General features: G+C 56.3%; 1 protein-coding gene across 5 annotated transcripts in view; it reads right to left on the bottom strand.

The window, feature by feature from the left end:
- The window catches only part of GDPD5 (glycerophosphodiester phosphodiesterase domain containing 5), an 87,344-nt gene that overhangs the window by 21,166 nt on the left and 39,738 nt on the right, over positions 1–26,440 (bottom strand). For all 5 annotated transcript variants that reach the window (XM_042958304.1, XM_007080822.2, XM_042958306.1 and 2 more), the window contains 4 exons: positions 21,250–21,425; positions 5,535–5,638; positions 2,373–2,466; positions 1,662–1,721 (listed from right to left, as the gene is read on the bottom strand). In XM_042958304.1, the coding sequence (XP_042814238.1) occupies positions 1,662–1,721; positions 2,373–2,466; positions 5,535–5,638; positions 21,250–21,366 (375 nt within the window). In that variant the 5' untranslated portion in view covers positions 21,367–21,425. The remainder of the gene's footprint in view (positions 1–1,661; positions 1,722–2,372; positions 2,467–5,534; positions 5,639–21,249; positions 21,426–26,440) is intronic.

Here is a 26,440-nt window from a genome sequence, read left to right as displayed (position 1 = left end):
TATGGATCAGCTCTGCCTGGAAAGACCTTCCTCGTGCTGAGACCTCCCGGGAGGGGACAGAGAGGAGAGGAAGGCAGGACTGGCACCCAGGAGCTGGCACTGGTGCAGATGAAGGGCTCGGATCCTCCCAGCCCCGGGTACTGGTCTGCAACCCCGGCTGGCTGAGTGCCTCCAGAGGCCTCTCCACTAGGATCAAGCAAGTGTGACCTGGCCTGCTGACCAGGCACGAGCCCAAGGAGGTAACCACGGTGGGTGCCAGCCCCACCCGAGGTGCCAGCTGGTGCAGCTTTTTCAAGTCGGCTGCCCAGCAGAGAGAAGAAAGTGCTTCAAGAGGGGACTTCAGAAGCCCAGAGGACACCTCAGGATACAGTGACAAGCAGGAAGAAGCAGGGAGGGCTGCTGGCTGGTCTTCACTCCTCTCAGACTTCAGTCCCCGGGATCTGACTCCCCCAGCACCTGACCTCAGAGGCCCCCGGATGCCCACTGGCACCTGCCACTCCACACAGCCCAGCTGGATATGCCCTGTCCCACTTCTAGCAGGAAGTGAGCCCCTGCCCCTGTCACTCCTCACCCCATGGGCTCATGGTTACTTCTGGACATTTCTGTCCCTTCCTAAATGGCATGCTCATTCCGAGCCAGGCTCTGGGGAGAAAGAGGTGCCCAGCCTCCCTCCAAGGCCCAGGCATCCCAGGAAGGAGGGGCTCTCCTGATTGGCTTTGTACCACCCCATGCCCACTGGGGCCTCAAGAAGGGGCAAGCGTGGGCCACATACATCAGCACCATGCATGCAATAAATGCTCAGAGCGCTGAGGCTCAGAATGTGTGGAGCCTCCCCACTTTGGGCCCAGCCCTGAGTGGGGCACTGGGGACACAGAGATGGGCAAAGCCAATCTGGCCTGCAAGGAGCTCCCAGACTGGGATGGGCCAGGGTGGGGGAGCGAGGCAGAAATGGACAGCACAGAGGCTCAGGACTATGGCAAGGGAGCCTGCCAGGGCTGGGGGAATCTGAGCAGCCTGTAGGTGGGGGAAGCAAACTAAGGAAGGAGTCCAAAGGAGAGAGAAAGGGAGGGCAAGAGGGAAGAGGTAGAGGAGAGGAGAGGTAGCCGTGCTGGCAGGGCCTGGGATGTCTCCTGCAGCAGAAGCCGAGGGTGGCTGTCCCAAGCCAGCAGTTGGGAGGTGTTAGCAGGACCCAAGTCATACAGGGCTGTAGTGCCAGTGGGGGAGCTCGGATCGCCCCGGGAGCAAGGGGGAGAGCGGTGGGAAGGGCTTTGAGTTGGGAATAACATCACCAGGTTTACCAGCTCACCGATGAAGAGGAGAGGGGGCCAGGGCCGTGACCTGCGATGGGCAAGCAGCAGCTACAGAGCTACATTCTTATTAAGTGGGAGACCCTGGGCAAGTTCTCTAACCTCTTCGTACCTCAGCTTGCCCAACTGCAAAATGGGATGATGTTAGTACCTACCGCACAGGGCTACCGGTGAGGGTTAAATGAGTTAATATAGGCTAGACGATGAGAACAGTGCCAGGTGTATGGTGAGCACTCCCTTAGCCACTGGAACGGCTGTCGTCATGATGCAGAGGAAGGATGGCGTGTCCGAGCTCTTCCTCCGGGGCTGCGGCCTCCCTGCCCCTCCCCCACCCCCCAGGGAGGCAGCCCTTACCTTGTGCAGCCAGTGTAGGTTCATCTGCTGCCCCACGGCGATGTGACATAGTGCCAGGACCTGAAGAGGGGGCCCACGAGGTGACAGTCGGGTACCGTGTGTGACCCAAAGGTTTCTGCTAGCTCCCCAGACACCCTTCTGCCCACTGCTGCTCTGGACCTTGGTCAGAGCAGTCAACAAACCCTCCCCGTAGGCGATGGGAGTGCCCAGCCCGGCCTAAGCCTGGCCTCCTCCCCGGTTTTTCTAGGCCGCTAGGCTCCTCCTCCTCTACAGTTTCTCCCTCCACAGGTCACTGGGCGCTTGGACTGCCCAGTTAATGTTTTGAGAGTTCAGGGCCCCAGGATTCTGAAGCAGACTTGAGCCTAGTCCCCAGGGAGCTCCCAGTCTAGCATGGGGATTGACCTGAGTCTGAGAGAGTAGAGAATTGGTAGCAAGAACCAAGGCAGAAGTTTCTGGAAGAGACAGTCTGCAGTGGACCCTAACAGCAAGATGGCCCTCGTCACTGGGTCAGGAGGAAAACATTCCAGGATGGGGCAAAAGATGACCTCCCACCTTGGAGGAAGCCGAGCCCCAGAGGGGCAGCAGGCTAGGAGGACCCAGGAAAAGCCAGCTTCCCTTTTTAGGCCAGGGTGGTCCCCCATCGGCCCATGTAAGCCAAGTCTCCCACCCCCTGGGAGCAGGGCCACCTGCCCTCTGAGACGCCCCACGTACCAGGAGGCCCGCGATGTAGGTGAAGGCAGCAGCTGTGGTCATGAGGATGGGCACAGACCAGTCACTCCAGTAGCCCATGCGGTTGTAGAGGTACCTGCCGGGAGGAGAAGGGGTCAGACCTGCACCAGGGAACCAGGAAGTTCCCTTGGGACAGCGGGCTGTCAGCTCTCACACAGCCAGGCTCAGTGACCAGGCCTTGGACCAGTCAGTAATGATGTCATGGTTCCCGTGCTCACAGGTCAGGCCTGTCCAGGGCTCACAGTGGACACCCGGGCATGCCAAGAAGCATCAAGAAAACAGTTCCCCATAATTCTACTGCCCAGAAGTAACCACTGCCGAGACTTTGCAGACTTTTCTTCTGCTGGGTTTCCCTGCTAGGCTTATATATTTCTAAAGCAGCAAAGCCAGGACCCTGCCACGTCTAACATATGCTCAGTTTGGGCTTTGGAGGGAGGTGCACTGGGTTCAAATCCCCACTCTGCCTCTCACTGGCTTGCAGGACCCTGTGGAGGTGACAGGCTTCCCCGATTCTAAGATGCCATCGATTGTGACATGCGTCTCAATTTCGATGCTAGAGTGTGAAAATTTGGGGTCTTAGGGTTGATACAACATAATACCTGACTTATCTTAGCCTTAGTTTTCTCACCTACAGGATGGAGATAACAAAGTGCCCTTCACAGGGTTTCCTGAGGATGAAGTGAGGCAAGGCACGTGATAAGTAATCAATTCTCTTCTTGTTATTAACACAAGAATTTATTGAGGTCAGTAAAAAATCCTGAAGAAATTTGATTTTTTGACAGCCCTGTGGTCTGTTGAATTAATGTACCATACGTAGCCAACTTCCTACTGATGAAAACAGTTTCTAATTATTCACTCTTATAAATTAACACAAAAAAGAAAATGTTGCACATAGCTTTCTGTATTATTAATTATTTTCTTAGGATAGACTCCTACAAATAGAATTATAGGGCCAAAGGGAATGGACTTTTTAAGGCTCCTGATAGATACTGCTTAGTTGCTCTCCAGAAAGACTGAACCATCCACATCCTCCCTGTACAACTGAGGAAACTGAGGCTCAGAGAAGGCAGCAATTTACTCAAGGTGGTCAGAGACTCTGAGCCGGCACCAGGCAGTTTCAGGCCTACTGCCATCTCGGGCATGGGCAGGGGTGATGGGAAGGGACACTAGGACACTATGGGGCACCCTGGCCCTCATCTTCAGATTGCAGGGAGAAATCTAGTGCTTAGAAGATCACTGAATGCACCTCCTACAGGTGGAGAAACTGAGGCCCAAAGAAGGGCGGGACTCGCTTCTTAGGAACTGGTCCTGAAAGATGTTTTAGTTCCACTTGTCTCCCACTTTTGGCAGGAAGCCCTCCTGGACAGCAACAGCCCACGTGGCCCCTCCCTAGCTTTCCGCAGCCAGCCCTGACCACCTGCTTCTCGCTCGCAACCCCTCGCTGCGTGAACTATCCCCAGAGGCTGTCGGGACTAGGAGGGCGGGGCCAGGGTCTCCTGAACCCCAGCACTGACTCCAAGAAAACGAGGTGACAGTGACAGGCTGATGGAGCTATAGGCCTTCAGGCCATCCCTAAGTCGCAGGCAGGCCTTCCCCCTGCAGACTCCCCAGCAGGGTAGGCACCCATCCTCTGCGTGAGCTGCCCAGTGACAGGACGCTCAGTCTTTGGGCAGACTGAGGTAGCTCTTGGACAGCGTGATGCAGTCAGCCATGCTCAAGTCCCTGTCCTACATCTGCCTGCACCTCGCTGTGTGACTGTGAAAAGTCTACTTAACCTCTCTGAACTCCAGTCTCCTCAGACTGTCCTCAATATATGTTTTGGCACTAAGTGGTTTTGTGGTTGTGGGTGAGTCCTGCCCTCTCTGGGCCTTAGTTTCCCCATCTGTACACGATGCGTGGGGACCTGAGGATCTCCCAGGCAGCAGACCTTCAGCAGAAGTGTCCAATGACTGCAGTGGAGGGCCAGCAGGGAATGTTCCCATTTACGCACAACAGTGCCGGCGCTTTGGATACCTGTGAGGATGAATAATTGATTTATGGCATTTAATAAAGGCCAGAGGGCACCTCTGGGACTCAAGCTCATCTTGCTGGGCTGTAGGGGGACAGCAGCACATCCTTTATTGTGCTCATTAATCACAGAGGCACAGCCTTGTGCCATGCAGAGTGGAGTGGACGCCCAGACTCCATTAATGGAGTCTTAGGATCATCCCAGAATCCTAGAACCACAGCCCGTCAGAAGCCCAGAGTCCTAGAAATCCCCAATTCTAACATCATGGCCACCTTCCAGCTGGAGATCCGGCCTCCTGGGAAGCAGCCCTGAGGGTGACATGGAGCTCTAAGCCCTCCCATGGCCATCATCTCGTTTCATCCTCAGAAAGACCTGATGAGACTGGAATTATCCCATTTTACGGGAGAGGAAACCGAGCCTGAGAGGCTCACCTTAGTGTGCTCATGGTCACACTGAACTGAGCTGAACTTCTAACCAGAAGGAAAAGATAGCACTGGATAGGGAGTGAGGAGGCCTGGCTTCCAAGCCCCAACTCTGCTCCTAAGTGGCTATGTGATCTTGGGCCTCAGTTTCCACAAGAACCCAGGGAACTTACCCCGATCCCATGCCTTTCACTGTCTGGCAAAGGCAGGCAACGGAGGCGGGTGAAGAAGAAACAGGTACCCTTGCGTACCCAGGTCCCAGCCTCAGACAGCCCTGCCCTTGGACCCAAGACTGGTGCCCATAAAGGACCCTGAACTGTCCCAGAACCATAGCATCTGCCGGCGCTGCCCAAAGTCCTGCTCAGGGATTGAGGAGGCCTGCGGTCTGGGGTCACCTCCTCTGCTGAGGCCCTGGTCTTTCTGGGCCTTGGGGTTCTTGCCTACAAAGAGGTTCAGGGGCCCCGGACCCTGGCTGAGCCTTGCCCATCTTATGTTCCTGTTTTCCATGAGAACAGCACCAGGAAGGAGTTCCCTGTTCCTCCCAGCTGGTCTCAGCTCCTGCTCAGCCTTTGTTCTTTCCAGAGGACCCTGCTCCCCAAAAGCCACACGGAGAGCCCTGAGGGCCAGCCTGGGAGAGAGGCTCCAACCCAAGCCCCGCAGTTCCAGCCCAGGGCCCAGGCCCCCATGTCCCCTGCTTACCCCACACCCACTCACCAGTTGAATTCATCGTAGTCATTGTGGACTTCCCACCAGAAGTAGAGCCAGGTGAGTGTGAGGCCAAAGGTGAAGGTGAGGAGCAGGAACCAGAGGCGTTCCCACTGGAAGAACAGAGCGGGGAAAGGGGTCAGGTGAGGTCAGGGGCTGGATCCTGGGGCCACCTCCCATCTAGAATGTTCTTCCTGCTCTCACTTTATAGCCAAACCTGCCAGGCAGGGATTACTGGCCTCTTCATACTGGTGGGGACCTGAGGCTCAGAGGGGGAAGCGACCCACCCAACACCACAGAGCTCAAAGTCACAAAATGGTAGGGAGCTAGGAGCGGGGTCAGGGATCCACCCCCTTGGGCTGAGGCCTTTCCAGTGTGCACCGTTCTCCCCATACTGGCGATGGCTCCCAGGAGCAAAGGCCGTGTCTGCCCTAAGCCTTTTTACCGGCATGGTCATCTGCAGTCTGTGAGGCCACATCGCTTACCTCCTTCCCTTCTCGCACACACCTACAGTGTAGGTATTCTTTCCCACACCTGCCCCATGTTACTGATAAATACACTGAGGCCCGGAGAGGTGAAGCGACTTGTCCTAGTCACACAGCAAGTGAGTGGAGCATTAAAGACCAGTGTCCCAGTCTCTGGCCTCGGAGTGTAGCCTTCTGCCACCCGTACCAGGCACCGGCCCCTCAGGGCTGGGCCACGTAGCCCCTCTGTCTCCTGCAGGGAGGGGGGTGGGGGCCCCCGACACTGCTGCTTCCAGAGAGGTCCGCAGGCACTTCCGGCTGGGCCCTCAGGTTTATCCCTGCTTTCGTCTGTCGCCTTATCTCAGAAGCACAGCAAGCTGGGAACATCCTGCTCTCTGGGAAACCGCTGAGATCATCAGAACGAACAAACGGCATTTGAGGGGAAGTCAGCATAGAAGAGAACAAAGACCACCCCCACCTTGAGGGGTTGCAGGGCTTGGGCAGCCTGGGTATCTCTTGCCTGACCATTGCCCAGAAGGCTTGCGGGCTCCCTGCAGCTCCCTTAGGCTTCTTTGATCCTTCCAGCCCAGAGCCATGATTCAAACCTCAGTGTAACCTCTTGATGGCTCCTCACTGCTTAGCCAAGCAGGGGAGCCCCTCTGGGGGTGTTCTCTCCACCTCTCTGCCTTCATCCCCTTCCCCAACCAATTCCCTCACCCCGGAAGAGCCATCCCTCCTGGTTTATTTGTCTCACATTCCCATTCACCTTTCAAGTCAGCTCAAATGTCACCTCCTCTGTGAAGTCTTCCTGGATTTCACCTCTGCCGCCCAGCCCACGCTGCTGCCACAGCCTCAGTGCCCCCGACTTTAAACTCACGCCCTGTGCACTGCGATCGGCTCACGTGACTGTGTCTCGCAAGCGACTGCAGGTTCTACAAGGACACTCCCTTAGCATTTATGACTGCAGGCAGGGACGTAAGTACAAGAGGAGAGAAAGTTCACTCACTGCCCGGGACACCTCCATCCTGTGCCATCAAGAAGCCACCACAGTGGAGCGGCTATGCACACAGTGTCTGGAGCTTACAAGCCATTTAGCCTCAGGCATCACAAGCTGACATAACCCTTCTGTGCCTCAGTGTATTCCCGTGCGACGTGGGGACAATACTAGTACTTCCACCACGGGGTTGACGTGAGCATTAAATGAGATAATACAAGCCAAGTGCTCGGAGCCAGGGCTGGCAAGCAGTCCGTGCTCTGGTAGCACGGCTTCAGGCATGCTCTGCCACGCCCAGCACGCAGGACAGGCCCTCAAACCCCGACGAAGGTCCACACTGAGCACCCACTCCGTGCCTAGCCCTGGGCAGGAGGGTCTGAGCTTGGGTGACAGTGAAAGCAGCCTCCTCCACTCGCTGTCATGTACAGAGCCAGGCAGCCTTGCTTACCCCGCTTTGGACATAAGCAGAGAGGCGGAGGTGAAACCATCTTTCCAGCAGCTGGCGGTGGGTGGTTTCTTAGAGACCGGACCACCCGTGTCTGTCCCACCTGGACAGAGAATGGCACGAGCCCCAGCCCTGGGCCCATGAGGTGCAGCCTTGCTCAGGAATGGAGAGACCCCAGATAGGAGCAGGGTGAGCCATGTGCCTTTCTGGAGCACTGGAACCCAAGAATGGCTGGGACTGTCTGGGGGAACAGAGAAGGGCTGTAGCTCAGCCTCGGGGCTGAGGGCTGGGGGATGCCCCGTCTGAGCCAGCAACCCCAGCCCAGCTGGCCTAGCATCGCCCGGGTCTCGGCTTTCTCCGAGTCCCTCTTGCTGCCTCCAATTCTCATTTGGTCACAAGTAAGAATTCATTCGCCCCTACTTCCTGCAGAGCATAGCTGGCTGCTTCCAGGCCAGCTTAAACATAGGTCCTCGAAGCCTGATCCTTCTCTGGTCATGTCATGCCCCAGCCTGAGAATATCACTGGCTTCAGCCCTCACCTCTGCCCTCACACAGGCACTTTACAGGCCACGCTCTGAACTGCCCACAGACCCTCAACAGGCTTCTTCAAGCCCCGTACCTCTGCACAAGCCATACCCTCCATTTAGAAGGCAACCCCTCTCTGGTTCACGGGGCGGCCCTCCTCCTCCCTGAGGCCTTCCCTGTCCCATCAGGTCAATCTCCGTCCACAGAGCTTCCATAGCCCTGACCCCATGTCTGTTCCAGCATAGACCCTGCAGTTCTAGAACTGTCTTTATATGTCAGTTACCTCTGTTATACTCTAAGCACCTTCGAGATCTAGGTGATCTTCCTATTCCCGGTGTGGGGTGGGAACTTAAGAAGAATTTGATAATGATAGGTGAGAAAAGACCCTTTCTCTTACTCTGCCATGAAGATGCCCACCCAGGAGACATTTCACCGGGGGCTTACCATCCCGCCCCCGCAGAGGGGCCCATGGTCTTCTGCGGACCTCCAGCTGGCAGCAGTGAATGGCCATCTGGCCACAGAGATCCCTCCACTTCGTCAGGGGCAAGCTGCTGCACCTCTGGCCACTAGACAGGGTTCTGGGAGGGGCCTGGGTGAGGGGTGAGCCTCAGCCTATGATGGGTCCTGTCCCAGGCAAGCAGACTGGAATTCAATAGCTGGTGGGACCAGGGGGCTAGCTGTAGGGACAGTAGCAGGTTAGAAAAGCTGCTACACGTGTTGGGGGATGTCCTACGGTGAGTTATGATGCATAACTGAGGGGCAATTCTGACAGGTTTGCTGGGAATACCACAGGCGTTGGGGGACCCACAGCAGACGGGCCCTGTGCACTAAGGGCCACTGTTCCCACTTGACCAGATCCTGAGGGTGGGGCAGGAAAGACTGGGTGAGAATGAGGGGCTCCCCTGCCCCAGCCCTGGACACCAGATAAGATTAGAGCCGGCAGGTGGATGAGACACTGAGGGCACAGCAGATACGGGGGCAAGGCCGTGGCATTAAGGAATGAGGAACCCCACTATCAGAACTGGCACGAGCTGGGGTCGGGGGCCACCTGGAGATGAAAATCCTGGGAGCTAGAAGCTGGTGGCCCCATGGCCACAGGGAGCCTGTAGATGGGGATGAAGAGACCTGACCCCAGCAGGGAAGCGGCAGGTCACTGTAAGAACAATCAGAGGAAAAACCTGGATGGCGGGGGCTGGAAGAAAGGGGAGGGACAGGCCAGGAACTGGCAGAGGAAGTGGCTCCATCAACAAAGAGGCTGCAAATGGCATTAAGGGTCCTTGTCAGGGCCACTACAGGAGAAAGGCCTGGGCCTGCTCCCAGGCGGTGTGGGCTCTGAGGTCACTGCCAGCTGGGAGGGACGGTGGGCCCACCAGCCCTCCATCACCTCTCAGTCCGCCCAGGGCCTGGGACTCTCTCTTTGTGGGGTTTTATCTCCAGCCGAGAGCAAATGAGGAAAACCCCCAAGCCTCAGAGAAGGGCCAGCACATTCAGCTGAACGAGCTGTGGACCTCATCACTAAGAAGTGGCACTCATGTCATGGTTACCATCAGTACACATATTTGCCATGATTGTTTTCCAGTACATGCTGGGCATGAGTCCTGGAGAAGGGGAGACTTTTGCTCATTTGCACAAAGGCTCAGTATGGATGCGTAGGGGGGAGTCAGAGGTTGAGGAACATACCCGAGGTCACCAAGTGGGGGAGGATAGATGTGGGATTGAACTCGGTATCTTGACAGACGCCCCCATGAGAGCCAGCCCTGTGCAGTTCTCCCCAAAACCCGCCCTTGCCATCTGGGACCCAGGATGGTAGTCCCAGGCCCAGCCTGGCCCCCTACGATTCTCGCTCCTCTCTCTCGGGGCTCTACCCCAGGCCAAACCTCCTTCTCCTTCAGGAAACACCCGCATCCCTCCAGGCCTTGAAGACCTCCTTTCCCTGAGTACTTCTGCACAGAGTCGTGGTGCCCGCCAATTTGACCCTCAATCACATTCTGAAATGTGGAGATGAAAATAACCTGGGCTCAGGAGGCAGATGGACCGGTCTCTGCCTCTCGGGCAAGTTAACTCCTCTGAGCCTCAGTTTCCTCGCCTGTAAAACAGGGAGAATAACCCCCTACCTTGGAGGATTGCTATTAAATGAGGTGATATACATCAAGTGGCATACAGTAGGCACATAATAAGGGATGGTTCCCTGGGCTGTGGACTCCTTCAGGGCGGGGATGGCTGAGATACGTCCACGTACCCTGGGCTCACATCCTGCAGAGCGCAAGGTGATGCTCAGACATGGTGTGAAGGCGTGAACCTGACTGTGACGCAGGGAGGCTTCAGGTCCCCAGTGGACGGGGCCATCATCCAACCCAGACATATCCTCTGGCTGAGGGACCAGGAGAAGGAGCTCCTGTGATACCCAGCCTCCTTCCATTCAGAGCCTTGTAGCCACCTGAGCGGGACAAGGGATCAGGGAGCTCCTGAGCTGGCTGGGCAGCAGCAGGCACAGGGAGAGGCTGAGAGCAGCTGGGGAGGGGCACAGGCCCGGCCGCGAGCTGCGGGGGCCGCTCCATCCCTGTGCCGGGAGCTGAGGGTGATGGAGAGGCGGGGAGACCCAGCCCCAGAGGCCAGGGCATTCAGCCCCGCACCCCCTGCCTCATCTCCTCCCGTTCTTGTCCCCACCCTCCAGAAGACGGGTCCCTCCATCCCACGCCAGGCGACACTGTGCCAATTTCCCAGATGCCACCGCTCCTCCTCACCGCCTCCTGATGATCGTGGAGTCGTCTCCGGTCCCTCTTCGTCTCCGTCCCGCCCACCCCAGAGCCTTCTGCATTCAGAGAAAAACGTGCTGAAAGAGCTTATGAGCAGCGGGGGCTCGCACAGTCGCCAAGCCTGGCTGCCGCACAAAGCCAGCCCTCCACAGGAAACGCCCGCACAGGCCCGGCTGTGACAGCGTGTTGTACCACTCGCCTGGGGGCCCGGCCCACCCCACACCTCCACCCCAGGCCAGGATGGACGCAGACACCGCTTCCCCTCCTGGGGACCCTGCCCTGGACCCCCAAATGGACCCCGGAGCCTGAATTCCGCATAGGCAGCAGGAGCCATCCGTCCTTGACACGGCCACAGACTTCAGATTCACAGGATGGCGGGGACAGCGCTGTTTCGCTGGACTCCTGTTCCCCGCCAGTCCCTGCCTCTGCAGCCCCCAGGGGAGGAGCCCACCCTGCTTCTGCTCCTTAGCTGCAGGGACGGGCGCTCTCCCTCTGGTGCTGCCTGCCTCTTCCTTCTAAGACAGCAGCCGGATAGAGGCAAGCTGCCTTTGGGAGCCCAGCAACACTGGCTTTGAACCCAAGACTGGCCGCCTCCTACTAAATGGGTGACCTTGGGGGAGACATTTATTTATCCTCTCGGGCACCAGCTTCCTGCTCTGTAAAATGGGGCCAGCAGGTCGGCATGCTGCAGAGACCAGCAGGACCTACAATGTGTCCCTCCGTCCCTCCCTCAGGCGCCACTGACATCCTCGGCCGCCACCCTGAAGCTGGTTCTCGGATTCTACACACAACAAGTCCAGTAAAAGGGCAAGAAATTCTGGGGGCCACAGGACCAGGGCACTGCACGGGGTGTAAACAAGAGTTGGATCTTAATTCTCAGCCCTCCTCCCCAGTAGCCGCATGCCATGGGCCGCTCAGCACCAAGCCTCAGCTTCCTCCTCCATTCACGGGGGTGACATCACCTCTACCTCACGGGAGGGCTGCCAGATATAGATGTAAGCTGTAAGTCGCCAAATCCACGATGGTTCCTATAATTATCGTTTCGCATCTGACAGCCCTTTAATTACGCGAAGACAGTGATCAAGACGTTCCCCCCGCCCCCTGCCCTACACCCAATTTCTTCCGGCTGCTGAGGACAGCCAGCAGCTCACCTGCTCCCGGCCCGGGGTGGGTGTCACCGTTGGTGGGACGCAGAGGGCAGGCCAGCTCTGGAGGCTGCTGTCCTAGGAGCTGGCACAGATGAAGGAAGGAGACCCTGGCACAGCACCTGTCCTGTGCCCCCTCCCAACCCGCATGTCTGGCTTTGGAGGACAGAGCCCTGCGTGGGCTCTTCACAGAGTTGGGGCGAGGTGCCCCTAGGAGTCCTCCACGTGCTCCAACTCCTCTCGTCCTCCCCGCAGCTCTGCAAAGCAGGTGGTATAGTTGGAGGAAAGCAGAGGTCAGCCAGGGGAAGTGGCTTGCCCAAGGCCACAAAGGGCAAATGTAATAGTGGAGCCAGAATTCACACCCAGGTCTGGGTGCCTTCAGCATCTCCCACTGTCCCAGAGCAACAATGAGCAAGACATGTAATTGTCCTTGTCTGACCAAGGAGGAAATTGGCTCAGAGGGGCCAGGCCTGGCCCAAGGTCACACAGTGAGTCATAGGCAGTGCCAGGCCAGGAACCCTGGAATTTCAGACTTAGACAAGAGTTCAGAGATCATCTTGCCTCATCCTCTACAGATCCAATTCAGAGATGGAGAAACAGACCGAAAGAAGGGGAAGAGCCTGGAAGCAAGGACACAAGATTAATAGATAGTAAATTAGTACAGAAAGGATACAGAATTCGACAGATGGAGTGGGGACATCTATTGGTAAAAAATTATACCCCTACCTCACACCCCATACCAAAGCAAATCCCAGCACCTCCCCTCTACACCCTTGCCACCTCTCTCTTCCAGTCATCCTAGATATATGTGCTGTGCCCTGCACAGGGAGATGAATGAGGCCTGGATTCCCCTCTGAGCAACCCCCATAGGTGCCTGAGAAGCCAGCAGGCAATTCCCATCCTACGGCCAGTTACGGGAGGAGAGATGGTCTGGAGGGCTTCCCGGAGGAGGGGATGCATGCAGCAAAGCTGGAAGGAATGGGCCTGCTGCGATGACAGGTTAGGGAGCCCAGACTGGGGCAGAGGGAGAGAACAGAAGGTACAAAGGCACAGAGCTCAGCAGCTTTTGTTTGGGAGAACTGGCTTCCTTTGCTATGGGCATATAAAAGCTCTATGTAGGAGTATTAACCTTCATATGTGCTGTATATTTTTTCTTTTTAAATTTTTTAATATTTACTTATTTTTGAGAGAGAGAAAGAGACAGACAGAGCGTGAGCGGGGGAGGGGCAGAGAGACACAGAATCCGAAGCAGGCTCCAGGCTCTGAGCTGTCAGCACAGAGCCTGACACAAGGCTCGAACTAATGAACTGTGAGATCATGACCTGAACTGAAGCTGGATGTTTAACCAGCTGAGCCACCCAGGCGACCCTTTTTCTTTTTTTCAATGTCTTTTTTTTTTTTTTTTTTTTTTCAGGCGGCAGTGGGTGGGGTGGCGGGAGGCGTGGGCAGAGAAAGAGGGAGACAGAGGATCCAAAGCAGGGTCCACACTGTCACAACAGAGCCTGATGTGGGGCTTGAACTCATGAGCCGTGAGATCATGAGCTGAGCCGAAGTCAGATGCTTAACCAACTGAGCCACCCAGGCGCTCCTATTGTGTATTTTTTCTTATTTCATCGTTTTACTTTAATTTGGTTTATTATGCTTTCTGCATAAAAATTTAAATTTTCATGTAGTCTAATCTACCCTTCTTTTCCTTTATAGGTTTTTGCTTTTGGTATCATGTTTAAGACAGGTAGCCCAAGAGTATATATTTGATTCATATTTTATAGTGGTAATTTCTTGGCTTTGCGGTTTACATTCAAACCTGTAATCCACCCAGCTCTCTATATTCATCTGTCTACCGCTCCACACGGATGTATATATACGTGCACGGATAGAGGTTGGAAAGCCATTTCTCTCAAGCGTTAAGATTAGAATTCCATCTACTTTACATCTTTCCAAGTTGTTTGAATTTTCTCAACAAATGTGCACTTCCTCAATAGAGAAAAGGAATTTAAAGATAGAAAAAAAATACATTTTAATCCATCTGGAATTTATTTTGGTTTGAGGTAAGAGGCAGAGATCTAATTTTATTTCCACCAAATGGATACTTCAGCTGTCTCTACACGGTTTGTGAAATCTGCTGTCATTTCCACGTTCGTTTACCACACAGAATATCCTCACATGCGTGTGCACTGATTCTAGGCTTTCTAGTCTGCCCCACGGCAGCCCTTTCCCCGTGTGTGGGTGCTGCTGGGCACGGCTCCTTCCACAGGGCTGAGCCCTGCTCCCTGTGCCACCCCTGGGGTCCCCACCCTGCTTTAAGGTCCTAGAGTCCAGTGGGGCACCTGGGTGGCTGAGTCGGTTGAGCGTCTGACTGACTTGGGCTCAGGTCATGATTTCACAGTTTGTGGGTCTGAGTCCCGTGCTGGGCTCTGTGCTGACAGCTCAGAGCCTGGAGCCTGCTTTGGATTCTGTGTCTCCCTCTCTCTCTGCCCCTCCCCTGCTCACACTCTTGCTCTCTCTCTTTCTTTCTCAAAAATAAATAAACATTTAAAAAAAAAAGGTTTGCAGAGTTCAGCTGTGCCCTCAGCACCACACAGCCCTGCAAAGACTGGAGAGCTTGAGGGGTGCCTACCCACAGAGGGCCAGTCTGCCCTCCTGCAGGCTGGATCTCGGGCACGCCAGCTCCTCCTCCACTCATCAGCCTGTTTTCACCCTTGCCACATGCCAAATGGGGGGACTGATGCACCGGAAAAAGTCTGGGAAATGTCAGCTGGGAAGGGTGTGGGGAGCTCTGGGAGGGGAGAGGCAGGCAGGCCCTGGCAGGATTACTTTGGCCCTGACCCAGGAGATTTGGGGGAGGGGGTGGCCTGGGGAGGTTTGAGATGTATTACAGCATTAGGGCCAAGCAGGGAAAGGGATTAGAGTCCCCACCCCCAGCCAGCTCCTGACAGCCTAAGAGGCCGGATTTATTTTTCTGGGCTACAGAGAGCTGGGCAATTAGGCCTCTGTCTGCCCTTGCTTCTGCTGGGGTGCACTCAGAGCGGCTCATTAGGCAGTAGAATTAAACCAAGCCCAGCCTGGAACACCCCGCCTCTCCCCACCCACCCTAGGGGTTGCATCAGCCCATAGGGAGACAGGAGCAGAAGAGCTGGGGGGGCGGGGGGGGGGGCTCAGGAGGGATCATCCCAGGCCCTCAGAGGGCCCTGCCAAGGCCACAGGGTGGTGGGTGGCTGCACTGCTGATGCTCCATCTCCTGTCCCACCCAGGCTCCCTAAGCAGACACTCAAGGCAGTCACGGAATGTTTGCCGCTTCCCAGGGAGGGCCAGGCACCCTCGGCACCATTCAAGGAGGAGCTAGGTGGAGTACAGGGGTTCCCGAAGGCCAGAGATGGCCTGGCTTTATTGTGGCGATAAATCCTCAGCTGTTTGTACTGCAACAAACCAGCGCTCTGCCAGACTCTCCTCTGTCTCTCATGGATGCAATAACATCATCTCCCGTTTTCTTATCGTCATGTCAGCCCTGCAAGGCTTAAAGGATAACATGGGGTCTTATCCCCATTTTAGGAATGGGAAAACTGGGGATCAGAGGGCGCCCCTCTGACCTGCTGGGCCCCTTTCGGCCAAAGTGCTGGAGAAGGGAACAGCCACCCCTTTGAAAGTTTATAGGGAGAACACACTTTCCCCAGGGTCGGGACGGCGGTCTCTCTTGCACCACACGTGACGTGCATTGGTACCCGTTGTCTAACTGGACCCTTGCGGCATGAATCTGAACCTCCATCTAACCCGTAAGCAAGCCGAGGCCCAGAGAAGGTCTGGCCTTGCCTGAGGGTCGCACACTAAGTCACAATGTAGACGGGGCAGAGTTCAGGCCACAGCTCCCTGGCAGGGAATACCCAAGCACTTCTGGCTGACTCCAATCACACCCTGGAGCCCAGGGCAAAGGCTGCTTCATCCAGGGAGCCCAGCTTGACTCCCAGTTGGGATCCACTCCCCTGTCAAGGCCCACTTGGTGGCGACGGGACAGGGATGTGGGGAACCAGCTGGGACACTCTCCACCCCTGAGCTCCTGCCCACCGGCAGAGCCCAATCTGGCTCCGAGTGTGGCCTGGGAGGTCCTGCGAAGTCAGCGCCCTCATCTGCCAACCACAGCTGGGGGCACCGGAAGACAGCATGCACCTGTCCATACGTGTATGCTGGCCCTCTCCAGACACCCAATATCTGAGAACTCATCAGCGGTCCTGCCTCTCCAGGCCCAGTCAGCAGGGTGGCAGGCACGGCCCCTAACTGGCTTGCTCACCATTCTTCAGGCCCCTGCCTCAACCATCCTCCCAGCCTGGCCCAGGCCCCTCCTCCGAGGCCCAGGCTCCACTCTCACAACACTGAGTCCCTTGGGAAACACAGAAAGTCACAGTCCGAAGGGGCAGCCCAGGCCTGAGGTGCTGTGGGAGCCCGAGGGAGGGAGGCCTGATTCTCTTTTTGTTCGAGGGGGTAATTCTTAGAAGGGTAGGCGTTCGTGACGAGCCTTGAGACGTAAAGAGAGAAGGGGCATTCCAAGTGAGGGGACAGCCTGAGCAAAAGCAGGATGCTATGAAGGGGTGAGGTTCTCCTGGGAGGGGCAAGGGGTGGGGGGTGGAGGTCTGATGAACATCCCCCAGTGGGGGTCTTCTTGTATGGCTGCAGGGGCTCCTGTCGTAGGAAGTAGGTCTTGGGGGAAGAGAGACTTAGCTGCCTGTGTCCCACCTGCACTGTGCTCTTCCTGGACTCTACAGAGACCACTCTCCCTTCCCACTTGCCCCTGGACACAGCACCATTTCCCATTTCCATCCCTGGAATGGCCTCATTTCTAGCTAGGCTAGAAATCAGGGGATGGTGGGAGGCATCATAAAGGACTCCCTCGATCTCTTCCACAGCCAGTCTGTTGATTATACCTTCCAAGTGTCTCTAGAATCCCTCCCTTTGCAAGGAACCGGCATACCCCTCCCTGGGGTATGCAAAGCGGCCTCCACCTCTCTCTCTCTCTAGTTCCCTGCTCTCCCCACCTCCACCCCAGGCCCCTCAGCGCATCCTCCACAATTTAACCAGACTGGTCCTCGCACAGCCTGAGTCTGACTGGTCTGCCTCCACCCAGGAGGGGGGACAGGCTCCCTGGCACAGCCTCAGGCCCAGGCCATGTGGCCACCACCTTCCCTCCTCACGCGGAGCCACACTGAGGCCAGATTGCTTTCGGTTCCCAAACACAAGAAACTCCAGTACACAAGGAAGCTCTGGTCCACATGGCTCCCTGTGCCTTGAACACTTCCCCAGCTGGCGAGACAGGACTAACTCCCAGACATCAGGTCAGGCCAGCTCTCCTGCTGGGGTTTTCCTGGGCCTCAGCAGGGATGATCCTGGGTGGCCTGGGTATGTTGGATCTTGTATGCTCCCCCACCAGCCTAGGAGCCCTTCAAGGGAGGGGGGAGCCGGGTCAGATACCCCTCCCTGACCCCAGGGCCCAGAACAAGTATCGGGACGGACGGGTGTGTTGATTAAATAAGTAATTAGTGCATCCCAGACAAGACTGTGGGTGTGGAACAGTCTGGACTGGGGATGCAAGCAGGGGGCAATGCAGGCTGTGCCTTCAACACCCGTGGCTTGAATAAACCACTCATTCTTCCTGGAGCCTCCTCTGTGAGACAGAGGGGCCAAACGAGCTTTTTAAAAAACAGCCCTCAAAAGGCAAATGTGCTATAGAAACATGAGAGAGGTGACAGTCACTGTCTGTCTTGGGCTGGGAAGTTCCTTCAGGTGTCTGACTTATATGCCTCTTGCTACAGAGAAGCTGGTTTTGACACTATGCTGCCTCCCACAGACACACAGTCTTCAGGGGGCCCTGGGGGACAGCCTGAGAACTGTCTTCTGTCCTAGCAAGTCCTTAATTGGCGGCATTAGAGTAATGAGTCACAGACAACAACCAATTAATTATCCCCAGTTATAAAAAGCTTCACTTCCCCTTCCTAGCTGTCGAGTGAGCCAGCCTCCTGCTGCCAGGCTCCTCCACTCCCTAGGGGCTGGGGGCAGAATAGGTCATTTCACCTCTCCGGTCCTCAGTTTCCTGCTTCCTTATTTGTCCAGTGTGTGTCCTGGGGGTGGGGGACAGTACGAGCAAAGGATCGGAGGAGGTGGGAATGCGTCAGGCTGGGGGGACAGGAAGGATAGGCTGGTGGGGCAGGAAGGAGGCTGCCAGCTGGGACCCAGAGGAGGGGGCTCCTCCCGGCTCCCCAGGATCCACTCTTGTACTGCAGGGCCAGCTCTTGATCCCAGAGCCACGGAAGGCTCCAGGTCTGGCATTCAAGCCACTCCCATTCTTGCCCTGCACACTCCTGGTCTCACGATCTTCTTCCTCCTCCCCAGGCAACTTCCCAAGTGATCCTCCAGGCCCTGCTTTCTTCCCCTTCTTGCAAGTTTTCATTTAATCTCCTACTCCAACCATGCGTGCCCCCCGCCCCCCCACACCCTTCATCTTCCTGAGGCTCCTGTTGCAAATCTATCGTGGACTCCCTCCAGTGTGATGTGTATTGCGGCTTTAAGCCTTGAGTTCTCCATCGGCATGACAGTTAACTGCCCCACAGGGGCGACCTAACAAATCAACAGGGCAATGCAGGTAAGCTCTGGGATCCCAGCATACAATAGGTATCCAATAAATGTTAACTGTTACTCTCATGCTTTATTTCCCAGGCTGAGCAAGATCATGAGTGAAATGCTTCTGCGACTCACCCCCAGTCTGTCACCCCATTTCACAGATGAGGACCAGAGAGGTCTGGCTTCACAGAAGAACTTGACCCAGGGCTTGTCTGAGTTGGGAAAGACCAGGGGAGGCTCCCCCAAGGGGACTTGAGGGGCGGCAGTACCTGGGCAGAGGGAGGGGCCCCCAAAGTCTGAGGGGAAGTTGGGGATGAGAAGAGGCACAGGCCCAAAGTTGGAGCCCCCACGCCTTTTGGAGGCCCTGACAGTGCTCTTTCCCCCTAACCTGTGCTTCCAGAGCTCACCCCAGGGCCTGTTCGTTCAGCAAAACTTAGGGAGTCTGCTCCTACTCTGCACCAGCTCTGACGCCATCACTGTTCCCCTCACTGTGTCAGGCTAGAGGGCCCAGCCCCCCCGAAAGGACATCACAGGCCTCGCCCTTGGTCCTCACCCAGCCATCTAAGGAGGGACTGGGGAGAAAGAACAAGGGGGAAAGAGAGAAAAAGGGTGAGCAGGCTGAGGCTGGAACCCAGGAAGTGGGCGGGGAAGCGGAATGAGGTGAGTGACAGGGAAGGGGAGTCTCCGTGGTTCGTGGGTCGCCTGAGGTGAGCTCAGCCCTTCCTGTGGAGGCCCGGAGGCTCTGACACCCAGAGCTGTGGCAAAACCCTCTCCAGGCCAAGCTGGCTTGTGGCCCCTGCAGCCCCTACTGCCTTTGTGCCATACCTGGCACCCCAGCTCTTGGCATCTGCGGAGCCGGCACCACTTGGGCTCTGAGTCAGTCCAAAACTGGCCTCAGCTCACCACTTCCTCCACCCCGGGGCCCCGTGCTGGTCACAGCCAAGCCCGGTCACTTCCTGACTCTGAAGCCTGGGATGGGCCTGTCCTGGGCGCACTGAGGGGTGTGGGATGTCCTGGGAGCCACGCCTTCCTCCAGCGGCTACTCTGACAGCCTAGGGGCTTGCTGCTGGGGAGCCCAGCCATCCTCCTCCCTCAGCTTCCGATGTCTTCCCACCCGGAGCTATTGGACCTACGCTGTCCGGGGCCAGCTCCCAACTCTGCCCCTCACTGGCATCCCTGGCTTCTGCTTCTCCATGTGAAATGGTGGCCGCGACATCTAGCTCAAGGGCTCGTTGGGAGGAACGAGTAGCCGTGTGTCAGCGCTCAGCACCGCTCCTGGCACAGACACCCAGATGCCAGCTGCCTGCCAAGCTTCTGCCTTTCCCGACACGGGGAGGCCCTGCTGCCTGCCCCGAGTCCCTGGGGGGAACACAGCTCAGAGCAGATCACAGTGGAAAAGGAATTCTCAAGTCTTGACCTAACCCCTGTTCCATTTCACAGATGGAGAGGCCGAGGCCCTGGAGTCGGGAATGACTTAACGACTAGTCACAGCCAGCACTGTGCCTGTCCCTTGGTGCCATTAGTGCCACCGGCAGCTCCCTCAGTGGGGATGTTATTGCACAGGTGAGAAAGCCCAGAGTCAACCGGTACAATTTTGTGCAATTTGGTACAACTGGGCGCTATTTGGACTTAAGCCTGCCTGACTTCCGATCTCATGGCCCACATCACTGTTGGGGAGATCCCACAAACACGTAAGAGGGAAAGGCTGTCCCAGGCAGGGCCGAGGGTAGACTGAGGCTGCCACCCCAGCCCTGCAGGGACCTGCCCTGGGGTCTTGGGCAGGCCCCTCCCTCTTCCTTGCCTCAGCTTAGCATGTGGCCTCCTCTGGGCTGGGAGTGGCAATACATCGGGCCATGTGGCACCTGCTTCTTACCATTTGGGAGTCATGAACCCAGGCTCCTGACTCAGGCTAGTGCTCTGTCGGTCACCAGCACAGGCAGAGAAGGAGGTCAGGATGGTGGACAGGCTTCCCCATCCTCCCCATCCAGAGAGCCTGGTGATACTTGGCCTCTGACCTCAGCTGACCACCCACACCTTTGGCCTATTTCAAGGCTGGCTGAATTTGGAGGCTGGCTTCTTTGTTCCGACAAACAGGAGAGAGGAGAAAAGCTGTTTACCGGGCAGCAAACCTGTTAGATAAACTCCTTTGACCTCCCTCTCTTCCCTCCTGAAGGAGTTGGGTTCCTTCAGAGAAGAAACTAGATCCACGGCTGACAGAGACCCAGGAACGGAAGCGTGGCTCGGCTCCGGGTCTGGCCTGGGGTGCCGGCCATTGAAGGAGGCTTTCTTTATCTGGCTGGGCACCTGCTGCCAGCTCCGACAGGCCTGTGGCTCAGGTGACAGAGTCCTGGTGCCAGGCCATGGCCCTGCCAGCTCCCAAGCTCCAGGAGGGCCTGGCACCACCTCCTCACCCTTCCCTCCAACCACTCACCTGCTTGCCGGCCTGTCTGGATCTGCCAGGAAGCTGAAAACTTCTGTTCACCTTGGGGTGAGCCCTTCCTCTTGGAGTGTCCCTCCTGGAGTGTCCCTCTCTGCCAAGACCTCAGGAGCAGCCCAGGTCCCGTGTGTCAGAGGAGAGCTCACCAGCCTCATCTGTGACAGGGTGGCCTACTTCCTTTCCCACCTGGTCACGTAGATTTAGGAGTGACCATGGGCCCATTTTATAGAAGGAGACACTGAAACCCAGAGGGGCATTGACCTGTCCGGAGCCACACAGCAGAGTGATGGAGCTGAGACGCTTCCCCCAGGCCCTGGGGCTCCCTAGTCCTCTGACCCCATCCCAGCCTGGCTCACCGGTGTGGTGTCATCGTGGGATCTCTGGTAGCGCTTCCAGCGGCAGCCGTAGATGCCCGTGAGGCAGGAGAGGCACAGCTGTGGCTCATAGTACTGCAGGGGCTGGTGTCTCACCATGCTCTTGCGTGCGGCCCTGGCGCCCGGCCCTCAGGCACCCATGAGGCCCCTGGCCGGTCCTGCAGGAGGAAGCACAGGGGCGTGAGGCAGGGGAGGTGCAGGCAGCCAGCCCCAGCCCCAGCCCCAGCAGAAGGTGCCAGTCCCGCCCAGGGCCCAGCGGTAAGGCCCACACCCTTGCCGGCTCCCCGGCAGTCTCCTGCCCCTCACCCCCGACCCGATCCCCCCCAGCCACACCTGCTCTGTACCTGCTGCTGCTTCCTGTGCCGGGACTGCTTTTCCCTTAGAGCTCCACGGGGCTCCCTCCTCCCCTCCTCTCCTCAGGTCTTTGCTCAAATGTTCTCTTCTCAACCAGACTTTCCCAGGCCACCTCCTGTCAAACTGCAACCCCTTCCCATCCTCCCTCAGCCGTTCTCAGCTTTATTTTCTCAATCGTGTCCCCCAGTGTATTTTATTTGAAATACAGCAGGCACTAGGTGAACACTTTGCCCCTCAGGTGGCAGGGCCTACGTCCCAAACCCATTTGATAACTGGACAAGCTGAGGCTCGGAAAAAGGACGGGACGGCACCTGGAGTGCAGTCTGACACCCGGCTGCGGTCAAGCTGGGAAACTGCTCTGGTGCCCCCAAAGTGTTCGCTCCTTTGGGCTCAGGGGGCTGCCCGCTCAGGGAGTTCTGCCCGTGGTCGGTGGAACAATGAATGGTGGCCTGTGGGTCGAGTTGCTGCCATCAGGGCAACTGCCCGACCCTGCCTGGCGCCCAGGAGACACCTGTGGGGGGGTTCGGCCTCTTGGGGCCAGCAAGGGCCAAATGTGGTCAAGTGGCCGCCGGCCTGGGCCCCTCACACGCCCTGATGTCAAACATCATCTGATCCTTATCGCCACTGTCATTATCATCCCATTGACCGACGAGGGGCCTGGGGCCCAGAGCAGCCAAATAATTTACCCAAGGGGTCAGGATGCAACCCCCCCCATCTGTGGGACTCTAGAAACTCGAAGCCACATGTTATGTGTCGGGTCCTATCCTAGGTCCTGGAGACAATGTGAACAGGACAGGCACACCGATGCCCTCAGGGCCCCCGTAGGACCCGTGAGAGGCAAAGTCAGTCACTTATTCTGCATTACTCTTATAGCAGCCCTATGAGATCAAACTCACAAGCCAAAAATTTCACCCTTTATTCTTAAAAAAAATTTTTTTTAACGTTTATTTATTTTTGGGAGACAGACAGAGTGTACAAGCAGGGGAGGGGCAGAGAGAGGGGGCGGGGAGAGAACCCCAAGCAGGCTCCATACTCAGTGTGGAGCCTGATGCAGGGCTCAATCTCATGAACCATGAGAGATCATGACCTGAGCTGAAATCAAGACTTGGATGCTTAACCGACTGAGCCACCCAGGCGCCCCTCCATGTTTAACCTTTGAAAATGGCCAAAAGCTGCTTTGCAAGAACAACAAAGCAGCCGCAGCATTTGACATTCCCCACGTATTATCATTATCACCCCCATTCTACAGATGAGAAATCTGAAGCACAGAAATGTTCAGCCATTTGCCAAAGGTCACACAGCAGAGCCAGTCAGTCTGGCTCCAAGGGGCCTTGCTCTAGGCCCAGGGTTGGCAAATTGTAACTCATGTAACTCAATCCAACCAGCCACCTATTTTTATATAACCCACAAGCTAAGAATGGTTTTTCTATATTTTCACAGTTTGGGGGAACAAATGAAAACAATATTTTGTGACACATGAAAATTATACGAGACTCAGATTTCCGTGTCCATAAATAAAGTTTTATTGGATGCAGCCTCAATCATTTGCTTATGCATTGTCTATGGCTTCCGTAACTATAACTGCAGAGGTGGGTGATTGTAAGAGAGACTGAATGGCCAACAAAGACTAGAATACATACTGCCCAGCCCTTTACAGGGCCAGTTTGCTGACCTCAACCCCTGGGCCGGCTATAATGGCTCAGGAGCTGGTATTTTGGAGACAGTAAGGGGGACCTGTGGGCACTTAACATTGTGCATGGTGGCGGGGGGAGGGGGAGCGGCGGGGCATGCTTCCTGGAGGCAGCACTGAGCTGAGGCCTAAGTGCCCAGGGGCTGCTCCAGAGGGGCGGTCGGTCTGGGCTTCGGGCCTACCCACAGCTTCCACCTTGGTGGCACTCAGGGCCTCGACCTACCCCTGCTCCCCTGCCCCACCCGACCAAATGCTAACCTTAGCACAAGGATTACAGCCTCTGGTCTGTTAGGAGGGGGGAGATGCATTAGGGCCTTGCTGGGAATACTGACTGACCAGGAGCCTCCTAATTGCTGGGAATTGTCTGGCATAGGCTCTGTGCCCGTGGCTCCCCGGGGAGGTATGTGGAATAGGATGCAGCTGCTGAGGGCTCTCTGAGCCAAGCTGAGCCCAGGGCTTAGGGAACAGTGTGCAGTGGGGTGCTGTTGTAGCCTGGTGACTTAGGTCCTGTGGGGTTGTGGAGTGGCAGGGGCAGTTGGGGGAGAAGGCTCTCAGCTTTACTTCATTCCACTCTAGAAGGAGCGTACAAATGTATTCCCACATTCGCAGCCTTCCAGAGGGGGTAGAAGGCCAGATCTTACCCCAAGAGTAGGGCCTCTGCTGGTCAGATCCATCCCATCTGTCCCCACCTTTGCTCTGTGGCTGGGGCCTCTAGGGTTCTTCCCTGAGCCTTGGTTTCTGAATCTGTAAAATGGGGTAACAGCCTTTGCCTTGACACCCATAGGAGACCAGACTGGGGGGCGGGTGCTGAGAGGGCACATCACTGCAGTGACTGAGGTATAGCAGGTGGGCGTTCTGTGAACAGGAGCGCACACCCAGGTCCCCCTGCTCTCACAAGCCTTTCCCAGGACTCCTGGAGCCTGGGACTGAGTCCCACATGTCCTCTGCCCTGCCCCCCCCCCCCCATGAGCATTACAAAGCACCAGGAATGGAAATTGCACTTCAAATCAGGAAAGCAGAACCGCCTGCCCTAGGGCCTCAGCCCAGGGCTCAGCTGATTGTGGCTCTTGGAATCATCTCCCCCCTTCCCCCAGCTTGATGAATTTTCACACCATTCACAACTATAGGGGCATCTTGGGGAGGCAAACCTCTTCTCTCTCCTCTGCATATTCTCCTGGGGCCTTTTGTCCCTTCCCACGGCTTCAGTTACTAGGTGTGGCAAAGCCCACCTGGTGGCTGTGTCCTGATTGAGACAGCCAGAAGCAACTGCCTGTCCCTGGGCGAGTCACCCAGGCCCTGCAGACCCAACACAGGCCACACTGACCTCTTCAACCTGCTTTTTTTTTTAATGTTTATTTATTTTGGGGGGGGGGGCAGAGAGAGGGAGACACAGAATCTGAAGCAGGCTCCAGGCTCCGAGCTGTCAGTACAGAGCCCGACACGGGGCCCGAACCCGTGAAACGTGAGATCACGACCTGAGCTGCAGCCCAATGCCCAACTAACTGAGCCACCCAGGCACCCCAAGGCTTTTTATTTTTTTTATTTTTTAATGTTTATTTATTTTTGAGAGAGAGAGACAGAGTGTGAGTGGGGGAGGGCAGAGAAAGAGGGAGACCCAGAATGTGAAGCAGGCTCCAGGCTCTGAGTTGTCAGCACAGAGCCCGATGCAGGGCTCAAACTCATGGTCCGTGAGATCATGACCTGAGCCAAAGTCAGATGCTTAACCAACTGAGCCACCCAGGCACCCCGCCCCCCTCCCCCCCCTACCTGCTTCTAACATCCCTCACAGCCTCTTCTCACCATCCCCTTGGCCTGGCTCAGGTCTCATCTCTCCCCTAGGTAGGAAATCCTCTGGCCTCCCTCCGGGGATCACACCCCACCAACCCAAGCCCTCACCTGTGGCCAGAGCAAGCTCTTGAACAAATGGCTTCTGATTTCTCCAGCCTTATCCTCCAGAACTTGCTGTCCCTTCAGCTGACTAATACCTACCCATCCTTCAAGTCTCAGCTCAGACATTATCTCCTCCAGGGAGCCTCCCCTGAGATCCAGGTTGGTTAGAGGGTTTCCCAGCTTCCCATAGCCCTCAGTCTTCCCCAGGCATCTTGCATGAGCACCGTTGATGGGCCTGTCTCCCCCATGGGATGGCTTGAATTATTCCCACATCCCCAGGGACCAGCCATAAAAGGAGGAGGCACTGAGGGCTTCCCGGAAGGTACTTCTGAGGAGGCCCAGAAGTCTTGCTAACAGAGACGTGCTGCTCAGACACTGAGCACTCAAGCAAGCTCCCAGAAACCAGACTCTCCCCAGCCTCCCCTGCCACTTCCTTTTCCCACCAGGGCTAATGGTATTACTTAGGATGGATCGATTTCTCCAAGCCACCTCCAGGACTGCCGGTATCAGCCAAGTTCCCAAGAAATCCCTAGCAGGGAGCTCCTCCTGGCCGTGGGATAAGAGAAAGCCCTAGCTTCTGAGCCTGATGTTCAAGGGCGCCCCTCGGCCCAAAGTTCTGTTTTCTGCCTGAATTCCTGGCCCCTGCCCTGAACTTTCATGGCCTCCTGTTTTACACAGGGGAGGGCCTTCAAGGGGTCAGACCCGGGATGGAGTGAGCACCTGCTACAGAGCAGGATATTGGCACTATTAGGGTCCTCTCCCATCCTGACATCCTGGGCACGGACCTGACACTCCTTCCTGCTTCTACCTCACACGACCATCCTCATCGCCCTGAACGGCGCTGGCTATAGCCCCCCCAAGCCTGTTCTCTTTCCTGAGAGTGGAAAGAATTTCAGGCCAGATGTCAGTGCCCAGGTTCCAGCCCGGTCTTCAACGGACTTGCCGTGTAACCTTGGACAGGTCACTAGCTCTCTCTGAGCCTTACTGTAACCACCCAAGAAACGGGGACTAGATGGAGTGACACAAAAAAGTATCCAAGGCTGCAAAAAAAGGAATCAAACATAGATACATGTTACAACATGAATAAATCTCGAAAACATGATGCAAAGTGAAAGAAGCCAGTTATTACAGAAAGTGACAGGGATTGTACCAAAGTAGAGCTCGGCAGCCTTCTTTTACAGTCTAGAAATATTGGCCCCAGGGTGAACAGATGAACAAACCGTGATCCACCCAGACAAT

This window comes from Panthera tigris, chromosome D1, assembly GCF_018350195.1.
Source record: "Panthera tigris isolate Pti1 chromosome D1, P.tigris_Pti1_mat1.1, whole genome shotgun sequence".
NCBI lineage: Eukaryota > Metazoa > Chordata > Mammalia > Carnivora > Felidae > Panthera > Panthera tigris.
This window is presented reverse-complemented; position numbering and strand designations above follow the sequence as displayed.